The sequence below is a fragment of the Phyllostomus discolor genome, chromosome 1 (genome assembly GCF_004126475.2).
Source record: "Phyllostomus discolor isolate MPI-MPIP mPhyDis1 chromosome 1, mPhyDis1.pri.v3, whole genome shotgun sequence".
In the NCBI taxonomy this organism is placed as follows: Eukaryota; Metazoa; Chordata; class Mammalia; order Chiroptera; family Phyllostomidae; genus Phyllostomus; species Phyllostomus discolor.
This window is the reverse complement of record NC_040903.2, coordinates 162,534,996-162,556,282: the sequence shown is the minus strand read 5'-3', so window position 1 is coordinate 162,556,282 and position 21,287 is coordinate 162,534,996. Positions and strand designations below refer to the sequence as shown.

The following is a 21,287-nucleotide window of genomic DNA, read 5'->3' as shown; positions in this document are numbered from 1 at the left end:
TTTGGAATGAGGCCATCTGGGTGGGGCCCTTAGCAGGAGATTGCTGCCTTGCTCCTTCCCACCATGTGAGGACACAGTGTTAAGGCTGCCATCTACAAGCCAGGAAGAGAGCTCTTTCCAGAAATCAACCAAGCTAGCAATCAACCAATCTTGATCTTAGATTTTTAGGCTCCAGGCTGTGAGACAATACATTTCTGTTGATTAAGTCACCCAGTTAATAGTATTGCTATGGTAGTGTAAGAATTAGACATGCTGGTTTTGTCACGTCCCTCCTTTAATTTTAAGATTCTTTGCAATTTTTCTTTTACCTTCTTTCTTCTGAGCTGTCTTTGTGGAATCTGCATCTCATTGTGAGCTAAGTTACTGATAGGTGTGTATCTTCCCAGAATGCAACTTCTGCATATATATATATATATATATATATATATCTTCTTTGAAACTCCAAATAATTCTGAGGACATTCAGGAAGATTATGACATTCCATATCATAGAGGAAGTCATGAGAATGAGGACTGGAACCCAGGGATTCTAGAAGTTTCTTGATATTTTTTCACTAAATCATGTAACAATTATTTTGTGTGTGTGTGTGAATGAAAAATAGATCACAAGACTGGATAAATTTGTGAATTCATAAGGAAAGGTTTTAAAGATAGAAGAAGTCATGTTTATTTTATATATATATATTTTTTTTTTAAATCCTCACGTGAGGATATGTTTACTGATTTTTTTTTTGAGAAAGAAAGAGGAAGGGGGAGAGAGAAACATTGATATGAGAGAGAAACATCAATTGGTTGCCTCCCATATGCTCCCTGGGAATTGAACCTACAACCTAGGTATATGCCCTGACCAGGGATCGAATCCACAACCTTTTGGTGTATGGGACAATGTTCCAATCGGATGAGCCACCTAGCCAGGGTGTGTTTAATATACATTTGACAAATTTTTTGTTAAAAAAAAATCACCTGAAATTGGGTCTGTTTACAAAAATCTAGACATAAAGTCTCCAGGTATAAGCCTTTAACCCAAGATAAGTAATTTTTTCTAAAAAATTGGATTACCTTAGGCCAGAATTTGCCAAACTTTACCATGCTCTGTGGTCTTAAATCAACTCTAATTTGTACATTTATATTACCTGCTTGCCCTTGTAAGCACTCAAGTTTGTGAATTCTAGTGTAAATTGTAAATTCTCTAACAGCCGAGACACATCATTAAGTAGTAAGGTGACTGGGGGAAAACCAGGAAGAAGGCTGGATCTAGGCAGCAAGTAGAATATAAGCCCCTCAGAGGGGAAACCCTACCCGATATGTTGTTTGCCGTCTCCCCATCACCTTGTGGACTGCAGAGTGTTGCACGAATGCATGGCCACCTTGTCTCCTCCCTACAACCTAGTATGTCTTAGCCTGTGCATTACATGTCCCCAGGTTCTTCATGTGCAAGGAATGGTCCTGGCTCTACTTTCCCCCTGGGCCGCATACCCTGAAAATCCCTGTTTGATGCCCTAGCTCCCACTGAACCACTAATTAATAAGGATACATTTAATCTCTGTGAGCCTGGGTCTAGTCACTTTTAGTGTATTATTTCCATAAACCTTGAATACTAGATGTAGGAGTAGAAACGATGTAGATTGTCTTGAATGCATAAGTTACTAGGGAGGAAAGAGGCATAGAATATGTGTAATAATGAGTGGTCAGAAAGTTATCAGGCCTGACTGATGTCAACATGTGTCATTCAGACATCCCACCTCTGCCTTCCCTGTAGAGGCCCCTTACTTTTACTGTATTGCTATTGACTTAAAACGCACACCTATGTAAAGAGAAAGATGTCTGTAAAGGAAGGGACACCTCCTACATTGCCCTGATATAAGGATGATGCAGGTGACTGTGGCTCCTCAGCATTTCCCATTCAGTGATTACATCGCAACTTGGTGTCTTCTGGTTTAGGAATAAAGAGGTTTTTCTTGTTTTTGTTTTTTAATTGACTAGTTCTCATTATAAGTAAAGTCTGTTTGTTAACCAAATTTGCCCCAAAGCCCCAGTCCTCATATTTGGTGTCTAAAAATAGAATACATAGTTTAATTTGTGGGTTTTATGAAGACTGCAGGGGGTTAATTGGGAAGAGTTACAGTCACATTGACATACTGCCCCATTGAAACTGATGGATTAAGTATTTCTAATGGATAACTGTACAAATGATATAAACTGGTTCAATGGACAGTCTATAGGGGGTGGGGTTGGGAAGGCTGGCACCCAGTAATATACTCAAAGGAACTTAAGAGTAAAGTGGGGACACTTCTGGTTGAAACTTGAACATTGGCTGTACCAGCAGACTGCAGGTACAGTGTGACTCTCACCTCTTGAGAAATTCCTAGAAGGACCCCAGTAATGTCTAGAAGACTGACAAGTTTCACTGCTATTCATGATGAAGCCTATAACCATGTATTCTGTGGACCAATATCAGAGCATCACCTGGAGGTTTATTAGAAATGCATAATCTATACAAGCCCCACCTAAGTTCTACTGGATCAGAATCTGCATTTCAACAAGAACATTAAAGTTCAAGAAACACTGGCCTGTAATAAAGAGTAAGAAATTGCTACACAGATTACTAAGTATAAACTCCAGGAAAGAAAGCAGAGCCTGCTTGACTAATTCCTTTTTTTAAAGGGAATTAAATATATACATGGATAAAGGTTAATACTTCATTATTCAGAGTTTAATCCTGATCAGATGAAAATAGTCCAAGATACAGAGTCCTGGCAGACCCAAAAGATGGCCTGAATACAGGGTAGGGGGTGATATGTTAGATAAATTTTTAGCCACAGACTGGTTATTTTCAAAAGAAATATGTGAAGATTTAAATTTGCAAAATAGATCCAGTGCTGGAAGATACCTTTTGAAGGAGAAAGAAGGGTATACGCCGCATAAACTGAACCTGAGAGGCAAAGTGAAAGAAGAATCCTCGAACTGTGCTTTTAGCTGGGACAGGAGTAGAACAGGCCTGTTCTCTGTAAGTTAATATTGGGCTGATGAGTCAGCATCAGGAGGCTGCTGGAACAGAGGCCAGGAATTCAAATGCCGGTGGTTGGAACTACCAAGTGACTGGAGGGTAAAGCATGAATGCAGCCGCAAGAGGCAGGGCTTTGAAGGTCAGAGCAAGACTGATGCTGTAAGTACACTTACAGAATAAAAGTCTTTACACATGTCCCTCTTCAGGGTCTGATTGGTCTGGGAAAATGAGATGGTATATCCGCAAGGATTTGAGTATAGTGTACATCATTACAATTCTTTTTTAGACTTTTGTTAATCATCTGACTACTATTTAGGAGAAAAATGGTCAAAAAAGAAGGCAGCTACAACATTAAGGTAGGCTTAAACATCAGTACTCTTTGATTTGAAACAGTGATGGAATATGATTGAAGTCAATTGATCTGAATAAAGTAAATTAGGAATTGTTTACTAACAACAGGCGTCCCATGAAGTTTTATGTGAAGTTTTACAAGTTTTTGTTCCATTTGAGACAAAAAAAAGGAAGTACTACTTTATAGTATGGGCTATTTTACTTGCCTGCGAGGCTCAAGTAAAATGCAGAAAATAAAGGCACTGGTGTGAGATTGATGGTTCGATGGCCCTGGAGAACACTGGTTCCACCACCAGTGGTTGTAAGAACTGGAGAGAAGAGGGAGGATTTGGGGCAAGTAGTTGACATGGGGAAAGTAATTCCGTGGAGCTCTATGGTCCTAGAAGTGGCAGTGTTTAGAAGACTATAAGGAAAGAGCTCAGAGTTAGGGATATTTAGGATGTGGGAGGAGCTAACTGGCTTCTGGAAGAATACACGTGGTGGTAGGATACTCTTGTGAAGGAGGGAATTGACAGCTAATACAGAGATATAGAATGTTGTGAGCAACATTAAAATTGGGGGGTGATGTTTGGGCACTAAGCCACTCAGGGATCTGGTTGTATGAAGGAACTGAAATGACAGCAGACGTGAAAGACTGCTTGTCTAGGTTCTGGAGAGCTCAATTCTCGTCCTGGCCTCTAAGACCACTCCATTGTAATCATTTTGGAACTGTTGGAAATAGAAAATGAAGGAACTTGATTATGTTAGTTCTAAGTTCTGTTAGGCTCTTGATACTGAGCTTTTTACTAAGAATATTGTCATTAGTGATTGAAAGTATAAACTTTTTATTAAAGTTGAGTAAAATCATAGAAGACCAGACGCCAGCTGCATACAGGGGACAGTTCAGATGTTTTGGAGCATGACTCACCTGGAAGATGTAAAGGAAGGTGTCCTGCCCTTCCACCATAGGGTCTTTGTCAGATGACGTAACACTAGCAGGGGTGGACCACAAGTCTCACTTAATTTTACACTTGCAATGTTTGAAGGGACGCTGAATTTCAAGCCATTTGTGTTGTGCTTCCTGACTCAGTTGGCCCACAGCAGCGTGTGGTCTCCATTGCTCAAGGTGCGGTTCAAAGATGGGCAGCATCAGCATCACCCTGGGGACTTGTTAGAAATGTAGAATCTGCTACTCCTGTTGACCTGCTGAATCAAAGTCTGCTTTTTAATGTGATCACTAAGTGATTTGTATGCACAGTAAATCTTGAGAGACACTTCTCCCATAGCTGTGCTTCTCAAATTTTAACAAGAAGAATCTCCAGAAGGGCTTGTTAAAAGTAAACTGCCCAGGGTTTCTGATTCACTAGGTCTGGAATAAGGGTAAAAAATGTGCATTGTTAGCACCCTCATCATCACTAAAGCTTTTACTACAGACTCTGACTTTAATCACATTTTGTTTGTGATTATCTGTTTCAGTTTTTTTGTTAATTTATTTTTAAATTGTAATTGACATACAATATTGTAGTACTTTCAAGAGTACAGTATAGTGATTAGACATTATATCTTACAAAATAATTACCCTGATAATTCTAGAAGAGGGAGAGAGAGAAACATCAATTTGCTGTCCCATCCATTTGTGCATTCGCCGGTTGCTTCATGTATGTGCCCTGACTGGGATCAAATCTGCATCCTTGGGGTATTGGGATGACACTCTAACCAACTGAGCTACCCGGTCAGGGCCTGTGACTATTTTTATAACTGGCAGTTTATACTTCTTAATCCTCTCATATTCAGTTTAGTGTTTCTTTCTTGGGCGGAGGTTAGCTTTAATGATATAATTCACATACCATACAGTTCACCCATTTAAAGTATTCAACTCTGGCTTTTAGTATACTCACAGGTGTATGCAATCACTACTGTAGTCGATTTTCAAACATTTACATCACCTTGTAAAGAAACCAAGTAGGTGGAGCACAGTGGAATTTCAGGGTAGTGAAACTATTATGTATTTCATATGATAGAGTAATGATGGATACATGTCCTTATACATTTGTCTATACCTGCAGAATGTACAACACAAAAGTGGACTGTGAACTTTGGGTGGCAATGATGTGTCAGTGTAGGTTCATTGATTGTGACAAATGTACCATTCTGGTGTACTTGCTGATAATGAGGGAGGCTATGCTTGTGTATGGTAAAGGGGTATGTGGAAATTCTATGCTTCCTGCTCAGTTTTGTTAAAGCTGATCTAAAGAATAAAGTCAATTTTTTAAAGAAGAAAGAAACCCTATACCCTTTAGCTCTCACCTCCAACCCCATATCCCACTAAACCCAAGCAACCACTAATTACCTTGTATTTTTTCTGCATGGTGCAAGTATTTAGCAAGGTGCTAGGTGTATTATTAATAATAGATACCATTATTAAGAGCTTAATGTGTGCAAACAATTACATTATCAAACTTAATCTTTTATCACAACTCTGTGAGGTTGACATTTACTGTCATCTCAAAACCAAGGACCTTGAAGCTTAAGACAGGTCAAATGACTTGTAACATGGCCAGTAAATGGTGAAGTGCCATTCTATCCCAGTTCTTTCATTCCAAAACTCATAACATATATTGTTAATAAACTAAATTTTTGAAGCTATGCAATCTCTGTGAGAAACTTTACTATTTTTAAATGTAGTAGAAATGCTTAAGTTGTTTAGTTTTGTTAACTTGCATATGAAATTTGCTGCATGTTCCAATTCAGTCTAACTAATGTACAATATGTATGGTTATACTTTCCCCTTTTATAATCATCTCCCTTTAAAATTTGTGTTTTGCCTTAGTAATTCTCATATCAATGGATTTTACTTCTATTTTGTCAGTAATGACTTTTCTACTATTGCAGGAAATACTTTAATCCCTTTATAGCAATACATCTTACCCCTACTTAGACATCTTACTTCCTTGGACACAAGATTTTTTTAATCTCTTTGTTTTTGTATTACTAGTAATGCTGCATATTACACAGTTGTGTGAAAGGAGATAGTGCTTCTGTATCTAATTTATAAAATTTAAATTTTAGAAAAGCCACAGAGCACTATGTAATATGGTCTCATGTATCTCATGTATAAAATAAATAATACATATTTGAGATATATATATGTCCTAGATATTTATAGATTGTATCTGGCAAGAGATAAAAGAAACCCCTAAATGTGTAGCTGTGAGAGCCAGGATAAGTAGGGAGGGACCATATACCTCTCTGTTCTGGGGTTGGTTTTTTTGTTTTGTTTTGTTTTTAAGTTTCTCTTTCTAGTCTTTTCACACTCTCATCTTTGTCTTTGTTTTCCTTCACTCTTTGTTTTTGGGGTTTTTTAAAAATAGTCTGGTGTGTCTCCACATCCTTCTTCAAGCTCATGTGAATGTACAGACAGATGTAAGGAGCTTCGGGGGCATATCAGTCATTACTTGTTAATATGCATGTATTTATTTATAATCCTCACCTGAAGATATATTTATTGAAAAGAAGGGGGAGGGAGAGAGAGAGAGAATTGATCAGTTACCTCCTGTACATGCCCTGCCAGGGGATCAAACCCACAACCTAGGTATGTGTCCTGACTGGGAATCTAACCTTCCACCTGTTAGTGTACCAGACAGTGCTCCAACCAACTGAGCCACCTGGCCAGGTCTGGGTGTCATTACTTTTATAAAAATAAGATTACATTAGAAATATTTCCTTGGAACTTGGTTTTCTCACTTATGGACATCTGTTTCTACAGATACATGTAGTTGTTTCTTTTTAATAGCTGTGTACTATGCATACCATAGTGTAATGGGCTCCTTATTGGTAGAACTGTTGATTTTATTTTTTGCTATAACAAATAATACTGCAGCGAATATCCTTATACATTTATCTTTGTGCATTTGTTTATACATCTCTAGGATATGAATTAAGGATTCTGTACATTAAAATTTTTGAATCGTCTGTTGTAAAGGTTATGCCACTTCAATAGCAATGTGCACAATAACTTAAATCCTCATCTAAATGTTATTCTTCTCCAAAAGGAGCTTAGTAGAATGACTGGCTCCAGATCTGTGGCAGGTGAAGGATAAAGTCAGCCTAGGAGATCTTGTGCCAAAAAAACACATGGAACCTTCAAAGACCACTGGGGTCCAGTCAAAAGGACACAAAGAGCCTGCTGGAAGATTTTCTACTGGCCAAATTTAGGACAATTTGAAAATCAAATGCATAATTATAATTACACTGTCTTGGATTTTTTAAAATGAATGAGTCTTTGTGATACTAAATGAAAGATGGTAGAGGGAGAGAGTAAAACTTTTTAAAAGAAGAATGCTAGCTAATAAATGTAGAAGGAATAAAAGTATTTTTAAAAACCCACCATTTTGCAATCCTCTATGTACTATGTAAAATAAAATTCAGGCATGGATCCTCATGCAAACTGAAACATTAGGTGAGAGATTGTTGAACTGTTCACATGGTACAGCAGCTTATTTAACATTCACAAAGGGGACTTCTGGCCAAGATGGTGGCATACATAGATACATTGCCTCTCTTTGCACAACCAAAAGAAGGACAATAACAAATTTAAAAACAAAAAATAACCAGAACTACCAGAAAATTGAGCTGTATGGAAGTCCAACAACCAAGGAGTTAAAGAAGAAACATTCATTCAGACTGGCAGAGACAGACAGCTAGGGCAGAGAGGATGTGCAGCAAGATGGCAGCTGGCAGGCCTGGTGGACTGGGTGGTCCCACATTTGTGTGCAGATAAACTGGAAGGAACAATTGGGGAGTGAGACAGACTGTGCAACCCAGGGTTTCAGCATGGGAAAAGAAAGCCTCAAAACCTCTGGCTGTAAAAACCCGTGGGGGTTGCGGCAGCACAAGAAACTCCTAGCTGCACAGGAGAGTTCGTTGGAAAGACCCAAAGGGCCCTAGAACTTACACAAACCCACCCACCCAGGGTGGCATTGTTCCCTCTCCGACTCCTCCCCCATATACAGCACCACAAGCCATTGAAGTGGGTTGCCCCACCCTAGGGAATACCTAAGGCTTCACCCCTTATTACATAACAGGCATGTGGAGACAAAAAAAAATATGGCCCAAATGAAAGAACAGATCATAGCTCCAAAAATGGAACTAAGTAATGAAGATCAATACCCAGCCTACCAGATGCAGAGTTCAAAACACTGGTAATCAGGATGCTTACAAAAATGGTGGAGTATGGTCACAAAATAGAGGAAGTGAAAGCTATGCAAAGTGAAATAAAGAGAAATATACAGGGACCAACAGTGAAGGAAAGGAAACCGGGACTCAAATCAATGATTTGGAGCAAAAGGAAGAAATAAACACTCAACCAGAACAGAACAGAAACAAGAATTCAAAAAAATTGGGAGAGGCTTAGGAACCTCTGGGACAACTTTAAATGTTCCAACATCCGAATGAGATGGGTGCCAGAAGGAGAAGAGGAAGAGCAACAAATTGAAAACTTAGTTGAAGAAATAATGAAGGAGAACTTCCCCAATCTGGCAAAGGAAACAAGACTTCCAGAAAGTCCAGGAAGCTCCAAGAGACCCAAAAAAGTTAGACTCAAGGAGGAACGCACCAAGGCACATCATAATTACATTAGCCAAGACTAAAGATATGGAGAGAGTTTGTGGATCAATCTATGATATGACCTTAGGTAAACTATATTAGTAATTTCCCTGAGTCTCAGGTCTCATTTGTAAAATTGATATTGAATCAGACAAATGCATAAAAATAACCTAAATATACTTTGTTTAATTTGTATAATTTGTTAATAACTTAAAAATAATTTAGTGGGTAGTAAAAATTGAACATATTGACTCATCTCTGCCATCAGAATCTATTTGTGGCCACCAAGTATGTAGCTGAATGGAAACTACGAGTATGTTTTTTTTTCCCCACAAATAATATCTTTATCTAATTATTCTGAGTAATTTGATGTCATTTTAAAAGAATTCCCTACACTTGCTTAGACCTATAAGCTAATGAAGCTCCTGCTATGCCAGAAAGCCTTCTAAATCCCACATGTTCAAGGGAGTTTTTAGACAGGAGAGCATGGATTAGAGTATTTTTGTGCTGATTAAAATTTAGATTGTCTTATATAGGATCACCAATTTTATATATCGAAATGGTCAAATATCAGCAGTTTGATGGGGCTCAACCTAATCTATGCTTTAGTGGCAGAGGCTTAGTCCATCATCTTCATTTGCCAAGCAATGTTTTTCTCCCTCTTGTTTTAGAGAAAGATTTGCTCAGAGGAGGCAGGAGGAAGGATTTGGATTGATCCACGTTTGAAGGGAATCATGATGTGGAGTGGTATTCTACATAATTATCTTAGGATGTTTCATCATTTCATACTCTCCACTCCCAGCCCCATGTATAAATAGTTGCTCTTTTCAGCCCTTTCTTACCTCTCACCTCTTTTTTCCCCAGGTAGTAGGAAACAAGGCAAAAGGAAAGAACATGCTTTTAGCTCTTCTTTTTCCTCACTTTAAACTCTGAATTAGTCTTTTAGAATAGGTAGTTACATAATCTTCAAAACTTGAGAGTTCTCTGATTATTTTCCAAAGGGAGCACTTAAAAATAATAATGTACTGCCCTGGCTGGTGTGGCTCAGTGGATTGGGTGCCGGCCTGCAAACCATGGGGTTGCTGGTTTGATTCCCAGTCAGGGCACATGCCTGGGTTGCATGCCAGGTCCCCAGTTGGGGAGTGCGTGAGAGGCAGCCACACACTTGATATTTCCCTCCATCCCTCTCTTTCTTCCTTCCCATCTTGCTAAAAATAAAAATAAATTAAAATCTTTAAAAAAAAGAATTGCTTCTCTTTAAAAAAAAATAATGTATATTTTTTTTAATCCTAGTTACTCAGAATACGGAAGGTACAACAGGTTAAGGGATTTCAAGTGTATTTTCTTCTATAGAACATAAGCAATGAAGTAACAGCTCCTAAGGGATTGGAAAGGAAAGTTTCAGGCTGTAAAGGGAGTACTGTACTGAACTTATCACATTATAGCAAGAATCCTCCCTGGGAATGGCTCTTATTACAAGGGCCATAATGTATCTCCATAAGAAAGGGACTCCCTCAAAAAATGTGTTCTAAGCAGATGTGTCGAGTTTCAGTATTTCCTCAAGCAAGAAAAAATAAATTCACTTGAAAACCTTCCCTCTGTTCAAACCTGTGTATAAATGGCTTTATTAAAATCTTAAATTCTTGGCAAGCCAGGTCATTGCCAGTGTAAAAATTATTGTTCGTGTCCTAGACAGCTGCTCAGGAAGCAATCCTGCATGCGTCTGCAAATGGCACGTCCTCCCCATCTAAGGACTACTGCATGCTCTATAACCCTCACTGGACAGCTCTTCCAAGTACCCTGGAAAATGCAGTAAGTATTGTAAACCATAAGTACTTAGTTGCTGTTTATTTATAAACATAAAAATATATTGAAAAGTGAAGATGAGTGTGCATTATGTTTTAGTGTATGAACCAGTTGTAATACATGATTAATAAGTAATAATTGTTTTATTGCTTTACCTTAAGTATTTTTCTCTCTGGGGAAACAAATTAGGGAATTTTAAAATACCTGAAAGCCTGATCAAAATAAAGTATTTTTAATTTAAAAGAACATTGTATTAAAGCAGTAGATAACTTTGTCACTAAATGCATTTAGGGTGAAATATGATGTTTATCGTGTTAAAGATATTTCTCCTTTTCAGACTGCCATTAGTTTGATGAATCTGACGTCCACACCAGCTGTGCAACATTTCTGATATTCCTCCTGATGGAATAAAGAACAAAGCCATTGTGGTTCAGTGGGGAACCTGCCATTTTCTTGAAAAAGCCAGAATTGCACAAACAGGAGGTGCTAAAGCATTGTTGGTTGCCAATAACAGTGTCCTAGTAAGTCATGACACTATACTAACTTCTTTTGAACTCATGATATCAAATTTCACAGGTTGAACTATATCTTCTTTGTATGTGGTTTAGGGGCTGAGTTTTGAATAATTTCATTGATAGGATTCTATTTAAATAAACATTCTGGTTATGATATGCATTTAATGGGAAAATTTTGTTTCTTTTCGTAAAGTAGACAAGACTTTGTTAGGAACAGATATTTGTGTTTGTGTATGTGTGTGTGTGTTACATGTTTATGATATACTTGTACATAAAAGTTTGAGAATTCTTGCTATAATATTAAGAACATATGAAACTTTGTTTTATAATTTTAAAAAGATGTAATATATCTAATAAAATAATTTGGATTTTATTCTGTAAAATATGAGTAGTTCATATGTTTTCATAATATGTTTTTTTCTTTTAGTTTCCTCCCTCAGGGAACAAATCTGAATTTCATGATGTGAAAGTACTGATTGCATTTTTTTACCACAGAGACTTTAAAGATATGAAGCAGGTAAATCAGCAATTACATATTAGATAAAGTTCATAAATAGTATAACTCTTTACTTTTGACTACTGATACTCAGTTTAATTATTGTGCATGCTCTACTTGCTAACAAGAAGCTATAAAGGCCATCAGATCTTTCCTTGGGAAGTATTCATTTCCCACTGAGCACAAGGCATTTCAGAGCCCTGACTTTAAAAGGACTATGTACTTGCTTTGACTTCTTTAAAAAGTTCTGATTGCGTGGAACACTGTACTTGCAAGATTTAATAAACCAAAGTATAGCCTCATGATTTCGACAGGAGAGTATATCATGCGGTCAAAACTACTTCTGGTATCCTTGACTGTCTGTTGTATAGTGTCCGTTCAGAGTGAAATTGGAGTGTTGCTGCCATACACTATAGCGGACAGAAACTCATTCCAGGGCTTTAACTCTCATTTTTTGCCTTTCAGACTCTTGGAGATAACATTACTGTGCAAATGTATTCTCCTCCATCATGGCCAAACTTTGACTATACTATGGTGGTTATTTTTGCAATTGCTGTGTTCACTGTGGCATTAGGAGGATACTGGAGTGGATTGATTGAATTGTAAGTTTAATTTAAATTTAGTGTTTTGTGGTAAATGGTTAAAAACTATTGTTTGAAATAATTTTAATCATGTAACAATATTTAAAATTCTACTCTACCTGAGAATATAGTGCCATTAAGATCAGATTGCAGTTTGCCCTCATACTGGTCATTTAACTTTGCACTGGGAAGGGAGTCATTGGTTCCTCTGACTCTTTGCCTGGAAGAAAATAAGCAAGAGAGGGTGGGGCATTTTTCAGCCCCTCCTGGGCTGAATCATTACAGTGTGACCTAATCTTTCTGTTCATTGCTTTTCCGTGCTTTAGGAATTCTAAGGATATTAATCATGCTTATATTTTAATTTAAGTGTAGAAATTTCAAATGTACATAAAATTTGGATTTCTCTACTTAATAAAAACCTAAACCCAGTCTTCTTACAATTATGTACCTTTGGCTCTAGATTAAAGCAGGCAATGTAGTAGAGAAGGATCAGATTATAATTCTGAATTTAAAAAATGTGCACAGAGCATATTATTTCATCCATAAAGGACAATATATTTACCTTGTGAGTTGATCTTTAGATTTCATTTAAAAGGGTTTATTTGGAAACAAATGAAGCTCATAAGCTTATTTGTAATTTCTTAAAATACTCAGATTTGACTGACTTACATCAAGAGAGAAATCTTAGGGTTTAACAGTGTAGATTCCTGCAGTATTGAGCTTTAAATATTTTACATATTTGGAAAACATGTTTCAACATGTATCAGTTACATGTTTTCATGTAAGCATTGTTTATTTCTTCATTAATATTCTTCCATATAAAGCATAGTATATAAGAAGATCTTCAGTTGTTTTCTGGATTATTTCTTGAAGCTTTATAAATAATTTCCAAAAAGCTACTGATTCATTAAAAATGTTTTCCTGTTTAATATGGATTCACCCTATACTACCATTACTATCTAAATTGTTTCTTTAGAATAGTGCTTCTCAAACTGTGATATGCATACAAACTGTTTTAAGATTTCATTAAAATAGAAGTTCAGATTTAGGGAGCTTGCAACGGAGACCAAGATTCTGCATTTCTAACACGCTCCCAAGTGATTTTGCTGACCCATGGACCACACTTTGAGATAGCAAGGCAACCTTTATATACATGTCAGGGCAGGCTGCTCAGGAAAACTGGAGATGGGAAAGGAGTACATCTAAGGTATTTTATTCATAAAACATCTTGAGAGGCAGAAACAGAATTTGTTGCCTTAGATAGCTAGGTTGGGAGAGATGTCCTTAACCTATAAGCTTGTGGATTTTAAAATTGAGGTGAGTGAGTCTAAGAGTAAGGTAAAGATAGAAAAAAGTGTCTGTGTTTGGGAGTAGGGACATAACAATATAAAGAAAGAATATGGCCCTGGCTGGCATAGCTCAGTGGATTGAGCTCAGGCTGGGAACCAAAGTGTCCCAGGTTCAATTCCCAGCCAGGGTACATTCCTGGGTTGCAGGCCATAACCCCCAGCAACCGTACATTGATGTTTCTCTCTCTCCCTCTCTCTCTCTCTCTCCCTCCCTCCCTTCCCTCTCTAAAAAAAAAATAAATAAATAAAAATCTTTAAAAAAAGAGAGAATATGAAGCAGTGATAAAACAAAAACATTTCCATGAGAAGTAGGATTATTAAGAATGTAAAGATCATCATTTCATATGTAAAGAATAAGATTGAAAGGGAAGGGGAAGAAATAAAGCTTAGGACAGGGAAGTTTTGCCAGAACAGGACTTCATAACCCAGAGTTACCCTGCCAGATGCAAGGTGCCCCTTATGCAAAAGGGAAAGATGATTTGGTTCCATATGAAGACTTTTCAGTAAAGACTTCAAGTCTTATTATAATGAGACCACTGGTCCTCAAGCTTTGTAAACTCAAGATGATATGGAAGAAAGCTTAGCTTCTCCACTATTGCATGTGACTCTTGAGCAATTTAAGAGTATAAAAAAGTATTTTAGTGTGATATAAATCTAGTATATGGTTTCTCTTCAAGAAATTGCCTGGTGCTTTCTATTACACTGAATACAAATATATAAATCTTTCTTTATTATGACTTACATGTGTACTCTGATAAAAAACATCTTTAAACATATATTTGTAATGACAGATACCATAGGTTGGCACATTTGGGTATCACTTTTATTAAAACTTATGTTAATAACCTTTGTAGCTCTACAGTTTCAAGGAGGTACTGGTGTGTCTTTCCCCAAATTCTCTCCCTTCTTTAATACAGGTAGGTTTCCTAAAGTCACAGGTGCTTAATATGGTGGCCATCCCAGTTGACAATATTCTAATAAGAAAATGGCATGTTGGTAACTAAGCAGTTTGGTAAATGTGTAATTTGGTAGAAATAAATTTTTTAACCTAAAGTTTGTGTTGAGCCGAGACCTGATGAGAAGGGTCAGGGAGTGCACACAGGGAACAGAGTTTAGTAGACCAGTGTTGATGAAATTGGAGCTGGAAAAGTGTGCAGTGGCTTCCTATACCTGGGAGGAGATAGAAGGTGACAGAACAGAGACTGCTCAGTCAGGGGCACTTGTGGCTCACTCCTCTTCAACTTCAGTCTCTCCTTTTATTAACTGTGTGACCTAGCAAGGATTATTGGAAGACTTAAAAGAATATTTTGCTGTCTTAAATCAAGGTAGGACAAAGCTATGTCTTGAAATTCCTGTGAGTTCATAATACACTCATGAGCTTATGGTAAACACTGACTTGATGGAAAGAAGAATTTAGTGTTTCCATTTAAAAGAAGCTAATTTTAGAAGTACTGTGTATAAATTGATAATATTAAGAGTGTCAGAAGAATTAGTTATCATTTATTCTATCACTAGAGTTTCCAAATTAGATGATATAAACATCCACAAACAACAATTTATTTATATATGTCATCCATTTCAACAATTTCGCCGCCAGGAAGAAAAGGCCGTGTCAAAGATAATGGCTAATAACATTATCTCTGGAGGGTAGAATAATAGAGAGTTTTTACTTCTGGCTTAAATACTTCTCTTTGGTGTGCAGTTTTTTTTTTAAGTGTTTTACTTTATAATCAGTGACATTTAAGTTGGTGTTAAAATTGATTTTAAAAATAATTGCACTGGGAAGAGATTTGCTGAAGTTTTGTGTGTGTTCTAGGGAAAACATGAAGGCCATGGCAGACACTGAAGACAGTGACAGGAGGAGAAAGAAGGAAGACTATTTAACTTTTAGTCCTCTAACAGTTGTAGCATTTGTGGTCATCTGCTGTGTTATGATGGTCTTGCTTTATTTTTTCTACAAATGGTTGGGTAAGAAGTCATGTTTTTGTATTTGGTATTTTTAGCATACAATCGTTCACTTACTTTGCCAGTTTTCTTTTTCCTTAAGGCATTCTACCTGGAAAACTTAAGTGAATAGTTAAAAAGTGGTATTAACTTTTTAAATTGTTACAAGTGTTAGGTCCCCATTACTCTGAAATAAAAAAAAGTATTCAGATTAAAAATATACTGCCTTGAGCCCTGGCCACATGGCTCAGTTGGTTGGAGCATCATCCTGAACAACAAGTTCATGAATTTGATTCCCAGTCGGAGTACGTGCAGGATGCTACTGATGATGTTTCTCTCTCACACCAATGTTCTCTCTCTCCCCTTTTTCTCTCTCTAAAATTATGAAACATACCTTCGTGAGGATTAAAGTAAATAAATAAATATGTTTGTATATATGTATGTATAGTCTTGAGATTAGAAGACTTCTTCATGGATGACTTGAAAGAACTGCTATGGTTCCTAAATTTCCCTCTCTGCAGATAAAGCATGACAGACTAGTATCTAAAGAGCAGGACTTCCTGGGACCTATATTTAGTTACATGAAATAGACTGACTATTCAAATTACTGATTTATGGCCTTTGCTTACTTCCAAAGTGTAGTTTATTCTTTTGTCAGTTTGCAAATCAAGACGTATTACTTGAATTTGATTTCATTTTTATAAACAGTAGGATCATATTATCGATACACCTAAAGACACACAGGTACATGCCTGTTATCTAGAGAATAACTGGTACTTCTTCCTTTAAGTAGGTAGGGGTAGGAGCTATAATGGCTTGTCCATCCCCTAGATAGTCGTTTGAATTATCAGACAGGATGGAAATTTGACACCCCTGGCCAATATACAGCACAAAGAGGAGGTGGTAAGTCCAAGCAAAAGGGGAATATGCCTGATGAAAACTAGCAAAAACCCTTTGTAAAAGCCACCAAAGGCTATAGCGCTTACTTCAAGAACCTTAGCATAATTTTCTGAACTAGAAAACTGAGGTCCTAAGGTTAGTTTCAGGTTATTCAATTTTTGCTGTCCTGTGGCAGAAATTTAAAAATAATGACCTATGGCATATATTTCCAGTTAGAAAAAAATCATTCTTTGAATATCACTCATATTTCAGTCTGTTGCTGGGAAGCGAGTTCTAGGGTGTTACTTGTATTATGTTGTCACTGAGTGGCTAATTTTTCTGTTTTACTAGCCTTCAATTGGTTTTGTTTGACCTTCAGTCAATATCAAGTGGTCGTTGATAGAAAAAAAGAGACTCTTGTACCCTGTCCTAAAGCATGTTTTAATTTTGGGCGTGATACTTTCTTAAACTGATTGCTATTTTAAAAGTTGACCCTGTTTATAAATGTAATTTTTGATGTAGGAGAAAAATTATTAAGCCTCAAAGTTATCCCAGAATATGGGATTTAATTATAACTCTTCAGAATATCTATCTATCTTAGCCATTTACTTAATTCATTTATTTATTTAGAGAGGGGAAGAAGAGAGAGAGGAACTTGGATTTGTTGCTCCATTTATTTATGCCTTCATTGGTTGATTCATAAGTTCCCTGACTGGTGCTTGAAACTGCAAGCTCGGCGTGTGGGATGATGCTCTAACCAACTGAACTACCTGGCCAGGGCCATAACTCTGAGAATATCTTATGTGATATTGCAAGATTTACTTCACCTCCAAATGGTTTTTTATAGCTAAATATGCTGTCTTTTCTTAATGTATTAAATAATGGGAACCCTAGCAATTTAGCATGTAATTGTTTGGATTCAGCTTACCATTTTATGATTGTCATGGTCAGGGAAGTAACTAAAGACAGTTATGTTAACCATATGCTTCTCCAAGCCCAATCATTTTCTTAGCTATAATGTGATACTAAATAAGATAACCTGAAATCTGGTAGGGCCTCAAGAGCCTAATTTCCACCACTATTTTAAAACTTGTGTTGGAGACCTTTGGTGGATGACTTATCATACTTAAGTTGGCAATCTTTGACTCTCTGTCTTACTGTTCATATTACCATATATAACCAGTGATTAAAATAACATCAGCCCTGACTGATGTGATTCAGTTGGTTGGGTGTCATTCTGCAAAGCAAAAGGTCACCAATTCAATTCCCAGTCAAGGCCACATGCTTAGGTTATGGGTTCAGTCCCTGGTTGGGGTACATGCAAGAGGCAGCCAATCAATGTTTCGCATCAACATTTCTCTCCCTCACTTTCTCCCTCCCTTCCCCTCACTCTAAAAAATTTATTTTAAAAACAACATCAAATAACAGTTTTATATAAAGCATATTATGTGCAGATACTATTCTGAGCATCTTATGTATATCCAATATTTACTTACCTAAATCCTCACAGTAATCTTGACAATAGTATTATTACATTTCACATTTTAAAAATGAGACTCAAGAGACTAAAGAAGTAATTTGTCCAAGGTCACCAGTTGTAAAGTAGCCATAGATTACTTTCTCTAGATTACTTTCTGATTTGCTGTCTCTAGATCTCTTTCTTACTTGCAATTTATAGTTTTCTGCAGTTGAGTGAAACTTGAAAAATTTAGGTAAAATTTCTGTTTTCATTGTGAAATTTTGGTTAAGTTCAGAAAAATGAATATTTTTATTTTATTTTAGAATATGGTAATCTCCCCCATTTTAACAACAAAGAGATCAAATGTTTATAATTTTAAAGAATATTCAAATAAGTATAGGTACTATAGAAAAACACTTGTCAATTTTAACTGCCTTAGTATTGTATCATAACAAAGAGGTTTGTTTAAATGGGTTTGGTTTTACTGTAGGTCAAGGTATAGATAAATTCTACCTTTGGAAAATATAGATAGCATGGCTAATGTCTAAGGTGTCAGTTCTCATTCGCAAGCTGCATTTAAAAAATGTTTATAATGATTTATTAATTCTTTCATCTCTTAGATTAAAGTTAAATATTTATAACGGTCTGCAACTCACTTCATAGAAATCTTTTAACAAACATGTCAGTGTGAATCATTGAATGATAGTAAATAGAGAGCCAGCTTCAGCCCCTTAAGCAATGCTACCAACGTATAATGGAAGAAAAGCAACACAAAATACTCTTAAAACTCAAAGATCTAAATATTTTCAGTTTAGTAACCAATTCAGATTATAACATAGTCAGTGAATTGGAAGTATCATGATCCAATAAGAAATCTGAAGAACTAATATTGCTTGTGTAAATATTTTCTTGTTACATTTTTCTGTTCTCATGTAATTTAGTGTCTTGTTTTTTTTCTAGTTTATGTCATGATAGCAATTTTCTGCATCGCATCAGCAATGAGCCTATACAACTGTCTTGCTGCACTAATTCATAAAATACCATATGGACAATGCACGTATGTATCTCTTATGAGGAATCCCTGTGATATTGGTATTTGTAATTTAAAACAATTCAAGAAAAAGTAGGAGTCTTATTTTAAACCTGTGCATTTCATTACACATGTGGCTATTTAAATTTAAATTAAATTAAACTAAAATTCACTTCCTCAGATTCATTAGCCACATGTAGCTGGTGCCTCCGGTATAGAAATGTGGAACATTTCTAGCATCACAGAAAGTTCTGTTGAACTGATAAACATTTTATTAATTTATTTTATTATGTCGTACTTAAAATCAAGACTCTTAAATTGGTATTTCAGTAGTTTTGTTGTTACTGTGGTTAACATTTGTCTTTTCTCATATTGAGTATTTTATTTCATCTGCAGCATAAACTATTTCATCTGTTTTTTTGTGTGTGTTTTGTTTGTTTTTATAGGATTGTGTGTCGTGACAGAAGCATTGAAGTGAGACTTATTTTTCTCTCTGCACTGTGCATAGCAGTAGCTGCTGTTTGGGCCGTGTTTAGAAATGAAGATAGGTATAAGTACTTGGTGTATTTGCTTTTAGACCATGGATGGATTATTTTATGTCTTTCCCTGATAGTTATTCATTATGATTATTATGGAATTTCTTTGCTTTGTATCCTAAGGCACCATCATCTTTAAAAAAGTTACATGTTAAATAAGCAGATCTTGTGCTAATGGATTTGAGGTCATATAGAGGAGGAAATATGAACCATGTTTTAAACATCTAAGCTGACATAGATTTCAGCATTTAATAAAGTACAGTACAGTGTACTTAGTTCTGGTATAGACACACAGTGGAGTCCACTGCAGCTATAAAGAATGAAGACCATCTCTGTGAATTGATATGCAGTGATTTCAAGAATATATTTTTATGTGAAAGAAACAAAACAAAAGAATATGATATGCTAGAGTATAATACCTCTCATTTAATAAAGAAGGAGATATAAGAAAATAGACATATCATCCATTTGCAGGAAGGACAACCAGAAAAAAGTATATATTTAAATTCATTTAATGGTTTATTCATGAAATTATTAAAGCCCAATGGATTTAATGGCCTAAAATTTGGAGCAAAGTTCATACACCCTTAGGCAGCTTCAGATATGATAAATCAAGGGCTCATTATGCATACCAGTTTCTGACGGAGTCTGTTGCATAGCTATCATTTCCTTCATGTTCTGGCTGTCTGGGTGTATACCTGTGTCCTTTGTTATAAGCTGCCTTTCTAGAAAGAGACATGTAAAAATTCAAAGATTAAAGAAAAATATCCCCTTACGTCTGATATATATTCATATGTCTGAGGTAGTCTTTCCACCTTGTTTTAATATAGTAGTATTCATTATTCTACTAGGACAGTAGATTATTAAATATGGATTTAATATGAGAGGGTTTTTTATTATTATAATTGATGCTTCATTATTGAGTAGTCAAATCATAATAATTGAACAGTATTACTTAGTGATCTACTCTTTTAAAGTTCCATCTAAAATAACTGGATAAAACAATAATACAGTAAATTCTCTTGATTTTAGGTGGGCTTGGATTTTACAGGATATCTTGGGGATTGCTTTCTGTCTGAATTTAATTAAAACACTGAAGTTACCTAACTTCAAGGTAAGATATACTACTCTGCTAGCTAAAATAATTTTTCTTTATAAAATAACTTTTTAAGGTATAATTTTTTATATAATAAAATGTACCTATTTTAACTGTGAGGTTTATTGAAATTTTACTAATGTGGAATTTTGTAACCACCATCTCAGTCAAGTAAAAGAGCATTTCTCATGTCTTCAAAAGCTCTATCATGCCCTTTTGTTACCCCAGGTAACCACTGCTAGCTAACGTGTTTTTAATCATTTATATAATATGCATAATTCATAAAATTCTTACAGGGCTAAATATCAGGGAAGAACATTTGTTTGATTGATGTGTTTCTTAAAGCAAATGGGATAAAGAAGATAAAAGTTTTAATGTGATTTGTAGAATAAAACTACAAATAGCAGTAACCATTAATGCTTTAAATTAAAGCATTCAAATGTATTAAAAGCATTAAAGCATTCAAGTGTTCAAATGTATGTTCACATGTTTATTTATAACTTGAAAAGCAATCTCTTAATTAAATGCTTAAATTAAAGCATTCAAATGTATTAAAAGCATTAAAGCATTCAAGTGTTCAAATGTATGTTCACATGTTTATTTATAACTTGAAAAGCAATCTCTTAATTAAGATATGGGAAGTTTGACCTGTAAAT

The 21,287-nt window shown here is 35.9% G+C and overlaps 1 protein-coding gene across 1 annotated transcript in view; it reads left to right on the top strand.

Moving 5' to 3' along the window:
* The window catches only part of SPPL2A (signal peptide peptidase like 2A), a 46,158-nt gene that overhangs the window by 5,489 nt on the left and 19,382 nt on the right, over window positions 1–21,287 (top strand). Inside the window, 9 exon segments of the mRNA XM_036033447.1 lie at window positions 10,633–10,752; window positions 11,084–11,119; window positions 11,121–11,267; window positions 11,689–11,778; window positions 12,223–12,359; window positions 15,504–15,655; window positions 18,930–19,026; window positions 19,446–19,547; window positions 20,568–20,649. Of these exon segments, the coding sequence (XP_035889340.1) occupies window positions 10,633–10,752; window positions 11,084–11,119; window positions 11,121–11,267; window positions 11,689–11,778; window positions 12,223–12,359; window positions 15,504–15,655; window positions 18,930–19,026; window positions 19,446–19,547; window positions 20,568–20,649 (963 nt within the window).